At 48.4% G+C, this 11,241-nt stretch overlaps 1 protein-coding gene across 3 annotated transcripts in view; it reads right to left on the bottom strand.

Moving 5' to 3' along the window:
• Window positions 1-4,906: 4,906 nt before the first annotated feature.
• Window positions 4,907-11,241, bottom strand: part of Btbd16 (BTB domain containing 16) — a 54,506-nt gene continuing 48,171 nt past the window's right edge. For all 3 annotated transcript variants that reach the window (XM_006976976.4, XM_015995834.3, XM_076553809.1), the window contains 5 exons: window positions 10,426-10,508; window positions 9,038-9,115; window positions 7,968-8,066; window positions 6,196-6,384; window positions 4,907-5,058 (listed from right to left, as the gene is read on the bottom strand). In XM_006976976.4, the coding sequence (XP_006977038.1) occupies window positions 4,990-5,058; window positions 6,196-6,384; window positions 7,968-8,066; window positions 9,038-9,115; window positions 10,426-10,508 (518 nt within the window). In that variant the 3' untranslated portion in view covers window positions 4,907-4,989. The remainder of the gene's footprint in view (window positions 5,059-6,195; window positions 6,385-7,967; window positions 8,067-9,037; window positions 9,116-10,425; window positions 10,509-11,241) is intronic.

The following is an 11,241-nucleotide window of genomic DNA, read 5'->3' as shown; positions in this document are numbered from 1 at the left end:
GACTGCTAAGCAACATCCCATCCTGTTTTATTTTGATGAATTTAAAATATACATACATGCAAATAGAAAGAGCAAGGTACCAGAGATATTGCAATCCAGATAGAGCTCTACTTCCCTGGCCTGGAGTATGGCTTCTCCTGGTTCCTGAGAGATGGCCTTCACCACACCACATAGTTCGGCTGAGGTTTTTGAGGGGGCCCAAACTGAGCCTGAGACATGGCTGGTTCCACTTGTACAGGGAAGCAGAGGGTCTTGAGCCCTGAAGAGTGTGGCATGAGGCACGCTGGTCCATGTTCCAGAGTGAGCACAGTGCTGTCGTTTCATTGACTTCCACCAATGGCTGACTAAACTTACAGCAGTAAGATGGCAGAAAAGTCAAAACCCAGTCTCTTTGTTGCACTAGCCATGCTCCAAGCACTCAGCGGCTGTGCGTAACTTGTGGCTACCGCATTGGGCAGGACAGACATACGGTATTTTCGTCCGCATAGGAAGCTCTGTTGGCTAGCCCTGCTTTGGGGCTTCCTTGGGGGCTGGGGGGTGGGGTGTTGTTGTTGTTGTTCTCTTTCCCTAGAAGCTCCTCCACTGTCAGCTGGCAGGACTCAGGTCCAAGCACCAAAATCTCACATCCTATATCCATTCTGCAGGAGAAGCGGGGCCAGTCCTGCCCTCCACAGTCCACTCGTCCTCTGAGAGCTCACATGCCTGGCACTTCCCGCCCCAACCTAGGTTTACAAGGGCTTCCTCTCTCCTCCTGGTACTGCAAGACACAGGGTCTGCAGGACACAAAACCTCTGAAAAGAGGAGAGAGAGTTAGGTGTGGCGGCGTAATCCTGTGGTACCTGTAATCCTGAGGCAAGAGGGTTGTGAGTTCCAGGCTAGCCTGGGCTACATAGTAAGATGCTCTCTCAAAGAGGAGGTAGGCAAGCCTGAGTGGTGGTGCACACCTTTAATTCTAGCCTAGCACTCAGGAGGCAGAGGCAGGTGGAGCTAAGTTTGAGGCCTGCCGGAGAAATCCTGCTTCTGTCTCCTTCTCTTCCTCCTCCTCCTTCTCCCCCCCCCCCCATGCATGTGTGTTCTCTACATTTATTTCTATTTGTTTGTTTGTTTGTTTGTTTAAGCATTTAGACAAGGTCTCAATATATATAGCTCTAGAATTCACTATGTAGACCAGGATGACCTCGATTTGAACTTGCAGAGATCTGAGATCTGCCTATTTCTACCTCCCAAGTTCTGGGATTAAAGGTATGTACCTCCCAGTTCTACGTTATTTTTCTGAGACAGCATCTTTCACTGATTGGCCAGTAAGCTTCAGGATGTCTTGCCTTGGCCTCCCCAGCAGTGATGGGGAGGCCACCACCACATTTGGCTTTGTATGTGGTTCTGAGGATTCAAACTCAAGTCCCATTCTTGTGTGGCAAGCGCCTTATCCACGGAGACATCTTCCTAACCCACAGTTCATTCTTGTTCTGACAAGTCCATGGTAAAGTAAGCCAGTGTACACTTCCCCATCTCCACCACTCCTGCTTCAACCCCTCCTCTGCTCTCTAAAATCACCATCTGTGACTGCCCCCTGGAAGATCCGAGGGAGCCACTGGTCCAACCATCTCCTTCTGCATCAGGCCCCAAGAAGGATGCACCCAAGCCTACACGGCATCCGGCTCAACCTTCAACAAGCACAAAATGACTGCAAGCAGCATGTGAGCCACAGGAATCAAGTTTATCAAGTGTTCACGACGTGTTTAGGGGCTTGATAAAGTCACTACGGTTGGTTTGTACCACCAGCGCCAGCATCAGATTCGATTCTGAGGCTGACAGTTTAGCTGACTTGCCTAAGGCCACACAGCTAGTTAGAGGCGGAGCTGGGACCCAAATCTAGGTCAGCTGGAACCTGAAAGTCGCTATGCGTCAAGTGAGTCTGAAACCAACTTCCGAGGATCAGTCTTTCCCTCTGTAGGGCCTGGGATGAGGTGAGTGATGAGAGAAGCGAGCAGAGAGTTGATTTCAAGAGCAGCACGTAGGATGCAACACTGCTCAGTGCCCATGCCCACTGTTTTGGGCATTGTAAGTAACCATGGGTCATAAAATCAGTGTCTATGAAGTTTCCCCTCGTAAGATGAGCTTGTGAGGGTCTCTTGAGGATTTTCTTGTCTCAAGACTTATACTTTCCAAGTTCAGAGACTGTATGGTTGGACCCCTTGCCTCTCACTCCAGATGCGCTAGTTTTCATTTCTAACCATGAAGCAAGGAGGACCCAGGGCTGCACGGTGCGGACTGTAGTTTAATTCTGCTGCTACCACCCAACGCAATCGTGCAGAGGAAAGGATGTGTTTGACTTACACTGCCGGGCACGTCACTGAGAGAAGTCAGGGCAGGAACTCCAGGGAGACCTTGAAACCAAACCTGTAGAGGGATGCTGCCTGCTGGCTCATTCACGAGCTCATGCTTAGCTAACTTCCTAAGACAACCCAGGACTGTCTGCCCAGGGAATGGTACGGCTCACAGTGAGTGGGTGGGCCCCTTCTACATCGACTAACAAGACGCAGCCCCACAGACACGCATGTTGCCCAATCTTATCTGGGCAATCCTCAACTGAGACTCCCTTCTCAGATGACTCTAGATTGTGTCAAGTTGACAGTTAATGTTAACTAGGACAATGAGTTTTTCTAGATTGCCAGTTTCAGCCACTGGAACTCCGGCTCCCAAGTTCGAGGTCAGCTGTGCCCTCTGGTGGACAGGAATGGATTCTCAGAATTAGAGCAAATGGTTCTTCCACGGGGGAATTTATGGAGCTAATTTATGGAGACTGTATTGATTTTGTATTAGATGACGATTTTTTTTCTTCTTTTCACCCAGGATGGTAAAACAGATTCCTACACCTGTTGTTTTGTGGGGCATGGGAGCACTGGGGAGGAAGACCAATGTGTGTGTGTGTGTGTGTGTGTGTGTGTGTGTGTGTGTCACAATGAGGATCCTCACGGAGGAATAGAAGCTTCTAGATTGCAAACCTTTCTAGCATCACCCACAGACCTCATGTGCCATGCATGCATGCACAACCCATTCTGAACGAAAAAAGAGGCAACCTCAAAGAGACCCGAAAACCACGCCAGAGGGTCTTCCTGTCAAGCTCCTCAGTGATGGTGGTCGCCTCCCTTCTGTGCTTTTCTCTCATTATTCTTCAGCAACCTGTTACTAAGCAACCCTGGTTTTCTAAAGAGTGAAACAACCATGCTTGTCTGTGCCTCTAGGCAACTGTGGTCAAATCTCTTAGACGTGCTGTTGGATGAAAGTGTGCGGCCCCAAAGGATGCCTGTGATGGTGACTGTGGGTGGTCACCCTGACAGGATCTGGAATCAACTATGAGACAGGTCTCTGGGTCTCTTCCACAAGTTTCTAGATTAGGTTAACTCAGGTGGAAAGACCCACCCTAACTGTGGGTATCATCATCCATGGGCCAGGGTCCCAGACTGCAGAGGAAGGAGAAAGTGACTGAACACCGGCGTCCGTCTGTTTCCTGACTGCAGAGGTGAGGCTGGCTGCCTCAAGCTCCCGATGTTGTGACTCGCCTGCACGATGGACTGCACCCTTGAACTGTGAGACCACACCGCCCCTTTTCATTGATGCCATTTCCTGTCAGGCATTTGAGTACAACAACAAGAAAAGTAGCTACTACAATGGTCAAGGCATGTTTGTAAACTAGTCAGACTCCGTGGCCAAACTGGTTGGTGGTGTTGGAAGTCTGGGTAGTGTTTGCTGGGGTGAGGGAGCCTAGAAGAGGCTGGCTGGGGCGTGCAAGACCTGACCATTATGGTTTTGTCGTTTTTTTTTTTATTTGTTTATTTATTTATTTATTTGAGGCGGGCTGTCCTAGAACTTGCTTGTAGACCAGGCTGGCCTTAATCGAATTCACAGAGTTGGGATTACAGGTGTGCACCACCACTGCCCTGCTCTATTGTTTTTTGATATGAACACTGGTCATATTCGTGTCAACCTCACAATGGTTCATCCATCTATATCCTAGTGGATTCTTTTTCCATTGGTTTTGAGTTTTCAAAACAGTGCATTAGAATGTCATTTGTCCAGGTTACTGAGCATTTACAGGGCTATGATACCCCATAGTCTTTGTGCCTGAGTGAGTGTCTCGCTGGTCCTCACCTTGATCTGAATTATGAAGGCCATGTTTTCCAGTATTCACCCTGCTGTGCCATACATATTTCCAACTCTATCAGACTCTTGCTGTGTAGCCTGGAGGTAATAGCTACCCCAGTTTCTCTCCTCTCTTGTCTCCCCAGCTCCCATTACTACGTCTCATGGACTGGACCTGAATGGGAACAACAGTGTAGAAGCACGGAAGCGTGGGACACAGGAGGGAGCGACAGACCTGGCAGTAGGCTCTCAAAGTCTGCCTCTTGACCTCTGATTCTTCCCCCAGCTCTACCTTCCACATTCCCACCACCCTTCCAGCCTCCTGAGACTTTCTGTTGGGAAGAAAACTCCCTCAACTGGGTGTCATCCCACAGCAGCCGTCAGAATGAATGTACCCCCTCATTCTTTGCACAATACCCTCAACTCTCCACATTCTCGAAGATGATAGGAAATGCAGAGAGGTGGACACACCTGAAGGTGACTCTTTATACAACTCTCTCTCTCTTAGGAAAGGGTTTAACTTCTAACCCAGAGGGGACAGGATGTCTCCCAGGACATTGTGTGAGACTATTAGTAGCTGCTGAGGCTCTTAGTCGTACAGCTGCAAGAAGATTAGTCTGTCGACAGCCCGAGTGAACTTGGACATGACTTTTCCCCAATCCTATCTTTGGATGAAAAGAGAACAGATTACCACTAACCTATGAGGTGAGAGCTTGAACAGAGGACGCGGTGGAGCTAAGCAGCAGACAGCTGAGCCCTGGGCTCCCCTCATTAATGTCCTTTTATTTCCTCTTATGTAGGCAGGTTGGTCAGGGCAGGGGATCCCACAGATTCCTCTGAAAACTGTCAAGATGCTGGGAAAACGAATGCAAAGCTGGCATAGATTGGGATGCCCACGGTTTGGATCTTCAAGGTCTGAGATAAGAAAGAAAAGAGAACAAATGAGACTTTCAGGACGGGGCTGCAGTGCCAAAGACAGCGGCGTAGGTTCCTGGTTCCCAGCGCTGGCTCCACAGAGAGTGTAAATACACAACGTTTTAGACATCGTTTGGACGCAGGGAGGTGTATAAATCTGTGAGAGTTGTCCCGGGGTCACACCTGTGCTGTCACCTGATCAAAGGGAAGCACGTTGCCAGCCTAGCCTCTCCCCACCCCCACCCCACCCCCCAGAGAGAATGATTGTGCTGACTCCAGCCCTCCCCAGGGTCAGGACTGAGAATGACTCTGGTTTGTGGAACAGCCCCATATCCAATAGAATGCCAGCATGAGCCCCAACCGCAAACCCACAACCCAAAGAACCCCCTTCTGGTTCTCTGGCTATTTGGGGACTGTAGTCACCAAAAGCCAGGTAGGTACTAAGTCTGCTTAGACGTTGGCGCCACCCTAGGGTTGACTGGGCTCTGTGCTCTTGGGTTAGCCTTCGGGAAGATTTCAGAGGAACTGATGAACTGTGGCACCTCACATCTATACGCAAATACCTAATGACATTTACAAGGTGGGTCTACTGTGCCCCTGATTTGATTTGTTAGAGTCAACCGCAACTACTGCTTTTTGTTTTAGAAGGTTTTCCCTTGGTATCATTTGGAACGTGATCATCCTTAGGAAACTTGTTGGAGCCCACTAGGTTTCCTAGTGGTTGTACCCAACAGGACTGCATAAGAGGTTGATTGGACTCCGGGCCTGGGTACCAGGTGTTTGTAAGGGTCTAACTAGCAAAGGGGGAGGTCTTTTGCTCTACCCCTTGGCCTTGTTATAAATAGCCCTTTGGAATAAAGTTCTGGGCCCATTTGGGTAAGGATCCAGGGTCACTTGAGTCTATCCTGTGTTTTCTCTCTTTCTTTATTCTCTATTACTAAGTCTCTTATCCCTCATTCCTCAAGAGTTCCTGGGGTAAATAAGCGTGGGGGCTGGTCTCCCACAGAAACTGAAAACGATCCCCTGATAGGTCGCTGGTGGCCTGAAGATGGGGATGCCCATAAAGGGGTGAGGGAGGGAAGGAGCATAAAGGAAAGAGAAGGGAGAGAGAAAAGCCAGACAAGGGGGGACGCTCACGTGGCTTTTGCAGCCTGGCTTGACGAACCCAAACTTCTGCGTGATCTGGTTTGTCCTGAACTCCTGCCATCTGCCACCCACCATCGTCTGGGCTCTGATCTCATACTTCACCAGGCGCTCGGTCCTCAGGCTGATGGCGCTGTGCTCGCAGATGGGGGAGGGGCACTCCAAGTCGGTATGTCTGATTCTCTGCAGAGAGAGTGGCCCATCCATGTGACCAGGTGACCAGAGCTAGCTAACAGTTCCTGACACCCAGCCTTCCTGTTTCATTCTATACAGATAGGATGAGGCCATTTCTCCAAACGGCCACCGCTGGAACCCTGTGACGTCTGAGACCTCTCCATATGCAAACCGCTTTCAATGGACTAGGGCTTGGCCGTCAAGTCAAGCTTCCTCATTGCTGCGCTGGGACAAAGCTCCAACCATGTATACACAAAGGCCAAGGATGCTGTTACATAATTCATCCCTTCCATTCAGTTAGGAAGATGCCTGAGGGCCTGGTGGCCAAGGTTGGAGGGAGGGCCCAGGCAGAGAAGAGACTTGCTCTCAGGACACATTAGAAGGTGGTGGCCACACTGGGACTAAAACTCAGATTCCATCATTTGGCCATTCATTCATTCATCTATCCTCTTATTCACTCAAAGTTTCTAGGTTGGAGACTGACAGCAAAAAATAGAAAGCCAAGTGAGAGCTTGACATTTAGAGAAGAGCGATTTCTAAGCAAATCCTAAATGGAATACAGCAGTCCTTCACCACGGTACCCATCGTTGTCATTACCCTCTCTGCTGGACTAGGAGCACAGTTCAACTGTACAGCATGTGCTTAGAAGGCACAAGTGTAGTCAAAAGTTTCTTGGGTCCCACGCCTGCCACTGCCCCCTCCCATTCCCCAGCCACTTCTAAAATAATCACTCAGAGGCTTAATACTAATTATCAACTGTGTGGCCTATGGCAGGCTTCTTGCTAGCTAACTCTTATAACTTAACCCATTTCTATTAATCTGTAAGTTGCCATGTAGCTATGGCTTACTAGTACTTCCACATCTTGCTTCTCCTGGCGGTGGCTGGTGTCTCTCTCCAGACTCCACTTTTCTCTTTCCTGTCTCCCTCCTTGGATTTCCCACCTGCCTCAAAGCTGCCTTGCCATAGGCCAAAGCAGCTTATTGGTTAACCAATGGGAACAACATAGATTCACAATGTACAGAAAGACATCCCCCAGTACACAAGGCCTTGAGTTCCATCCCTAACTACCAATCTCAGATAAAACATATACAATGCTTTCTATGCCCAATCTGTTGCAAGCCCTTTGCACAATTAACACATTAATACTTTGAGGTCGGTCCTGTCCTTGTCTTCTTCAGATGCCCTGCTGTGTCACGCTAGACAGACTCATCCCCTCTCCTACTTGTGGGCACTACCTGTCACTTCTTCCAAGTATGACCGTGGGCAAAAAGAAAACATCAGCTATTATGTACAAACTGACAATGATTTGACTCCCAGGACAGACAAGCTGAACCCTGACTTTGTCAAGAGGCCACATGACATGAAAGGGAAGTCAGAGTTGACAGCCTCATCTGCTACCAGTACTGACCTCCCCAGCTGCTTGTGAAAATCACATGGCGTCATATCCATGAGTGTGAACAGTGCTTTTGGACACGGCCTGTGTGAAGGATGAACTAACGATTCCTCAATTCCATTTAATCCCGTATGAACGGGCTGGCCCTGAGTGGCTGCTGCTTCAGAGGTGTGCCTTCCCTGTGCTCCTGCTTCTTACCTGCATAGAAAAACTGTAAGAGGTCGCATCATGTCTGATTCCCTTTATCTCAAAGAAGTATCCATATATAGAAATCCTTTCCGAGTAAGTGGTATATTCCTACATCGGGAAAGAGAAGCGGCAAAGTGAGAGGGGGAAATACCATCCGTATTCCAACGCAAGAGGATGCAGGAAAACCAGAGGGACGCACTCAGAATCTGCCACTGCTCAGAAACAGCTACCAACTTCTTCCAATATTCCTAATCATTACTTTGCATGATTCTTTCGGGGAGAAATAACAAGTTCGGTATGGTCTGAAACGACCCAGGGGGCTGCAGTGACTCTTGTTCCAATGTGATGGGCCTGTGAGACATGCCATACTATTCTGCAAAAAGATCTACTTTGGTGGGTCGCTGCAGCCAGGTACTGAATCCATCTCTCAGATGATAGATTTAGATCCCAAGTCCCTGAAACATGAGTTCTTTTAAGATCTGTGCTAATTACCTTAAATAAGTCATACACCAGCATTAAATATATATGTATTTAATTAAAATATAATAAATATATATAGCAACAAGCCCAAGACAGAGCACAGCCACCCACCCCAGATCCTGTCCTGTGACTGAGCACTGAGATGCCTCACACTGGAGCTCCATGGCCACCCATGGTTTGATTGGAATCCACTGAAACAGCTCCGTGAACGAGGCAGGTCTTGACATTTGGACTGGAGACTTCCTGAGTCTTTGGTAGCTGTCAGCCCTTGTGTTTGTGTGTGTGGTGGTGGGGGGGGGGTTGTGATTAGCCCATGATTTCCCCAGATGTTTCCTGCTTTTAGGAAGAAAACTCTCAACTCCCAGGAAATCTCTTCCATCCTGGGAAAAGCAGGGACCATTGGTCACCCTAGTGGGAAATTTGGGCCACATGCATCAGATTGCTGACTGGTTTGTTCCTGCCCTCTGTTTTATCGATTTCCTAGGACTTTGATGGCTCTACTACCAGAGGTCAGAGTGGTCATGGGTGGCCCCATAGAGCTCCTTCGCTCGGCATAGAAGGGATAGCTCTCCCCCTTGGCTGGGTCAAGTTTTCAGTACCTGCCTAAAGAGCAGCCCAAACCTCAGGGCTTGTGTAGAAAGATCTTTCAGGTGGATCATGTTGCCCCCGTTCTCCAGCTGAAAGGGAAATGCACACAGCTTACCTGATGCATGGTAATGCACCCCTTATCATTTCCCATCCACCCACTCCTGGGTCTCCAGGCCCCACGGTTTTGTCCAGACATTTACTGAAAACCTACTATATCCAAGCACTGTTCCCTGTGTTTCCAGAGCGTGCAGAGGAGAGAGGAAAATGGCTAAGCAGTGTGATCAGGGGAATAAAAGATGCCCATCAATAGCATCATCATGGGAATGATCATGGTCACAAATTCAAGAGTGGGCAGGACCCTTGTGTGACATTCTACAGAGAAGACTGGAGAGTGGGGTATGGATCTCAGGAGCCCGAGCTTACAGCCAAGGGGTAAAAGGAAGGATTGGACTGGGTCAGGGGGTGGGAAGATGGAGCTGGGAACTTTCTCGATGTCAGTCTCTCTGGCCACCTTGAGAGAGGAGTTTGAATTCTATCCTAGAGAAGCAAGAGCTCTCTGTGGAGCGGCCCTCTAACGCACAGGGAGAAGGGCACTTGGAGGGCTGGTTCCAACATCACAATAAGTACTTGTGGAGCTGGCTGAATTTTAACTCGTGACTCATGCATCTTCAGAACTCAAACACTGCCCCGCTTCATCTCTGAAAATGTTCCATTGGAAATGCACAAGAAGCAGGGCAGTTTGTATGGACAATCCACAAAGCAGACACGTGGAAAAATACTCGTGTTTGCCAGTCATAAAAGAAATGCATATTTAAAGATGAAATGCCATTGTTCCCTCCTCAATTAACAAAAGTGGTCTGAAATTTAAATGCCCTATACTGCCAAGTATGGGGACAGCGGGGGTGAGTTCATGTCTTTGGTGGGGGCAGTCATTTGGTCCCAACATTTATTAATATACACCAGGAACAAAACTGTACATATGCTATAGTGCTAGCATTTCTACTGTGGAAAATCTCCTACAAGCAAATAATTCAAAGTACAGAAAAATAAATTATTATGTGAAAATGTGATCCCTATATAAAGGCAGTAAAGACAATGCAATATTGACTGTGGCTGTTGTCTTTGGGTGATGGTCTGAGGGGATTTCTTTTCTCTGTAGTTTGAACAGCTTTAATAATAAGCACATTCATATTTGTGTCTACTAGGGCCTGGGTTTGGAGGGAGGTGTGACCAAAACTCTTCAGCCCTGGCTAAATTTCCAGATCACAGGCCATGTGGGACCTCGCCCTCTTCTCTTCCCCTGGAGGAGGCTCCAGATAGGCCTCAGAGACCCAGAGATTTCAAATGAGGAACATATCTCCAGAAAAGGCAAAGCTGCTTCCTTGAGAAGCCGACTCACTGCGTGATAATGGTTGGCTGTAACCCGGACCAGCCAGGACTCAGGGAAGAAATTAATGTGCCTTAACTCCTCCAGATCCTTGCCTTAGAGAGACACAAGGGGAAGTGGTTACAGGCTTGTTCAGAACACAATTTCAAACGTCTGACTTACAGAAGGAAAAGGAGAGCCATCAGGCAAGCAAAAGGGCTAGTTTCCCTTGAATATTTGTTGATAAATAGGAGGCCAGTACCTAAGAACCACTATGGCTGTATGCGTACTCCAAATTTATCCCTTTTTGAGGGGAGGGGGTTCGAGACAGGGTTTCTCGAGCCAGGTGTAACAGTCCTGGCTGTTCTGGAACTCACTCTGTAGACCAGGCTGGCCTCAAACTCACAGAGATCCGCCTGCCTCTGCCTCCCAAGTGCTGGGATTAAAGGCGTGTGTCACTACCACTTCCCCATCCCAAATTTATTCTTAAAAGAAAAAAAAAAACTTACAGTACCAAGGAGATAGCCCAGTGGGCAGAGTGCTTGCCACGCAGGTGTAAGGATGGGAGTTCTGGGTGGACACCTGCAGACCCAGAGCTGGGGAGGTAGACACGAGAGGCCTGGAGCAGGCTGGCTAGCTAAGCCAGCCCAATTGGTGAGAGACTCTGCCTCAATATATAAGATGGAGAATGATGAGGAAGACACTGGATGTCAAATTCTACATGAACATACAAATGTATACAATTGCATGCTTACACATATATGAACATGGACACACACACACACACACACACACACACACAGACTTATACAAAGACACTTCAAAAGGAATAAAATAATCACTCCAAAC

This window comes from Peromyscus maniculatus, chromosome 1, assembly GCF_049852395.1.
Source record: "Peromyscus maniculatus bairdii isolate BWxNUB_F1_BW_parent chromosome 1, HU_Pman_BW_mat_3.1, whole genome shotgun sequence".
Taxonomy (NCBI): domain Eukaryota; kingdom Metazoa; phylum Chordata; class Mammalia; order Rodentia; family Cricetidae; genus Peromyscus; species Peromyscus maniculatus.
Note: the sequence above shows the minus strand (reverse complement) of the source record. Positions and strands in the feature narration are given on the sequence as shown.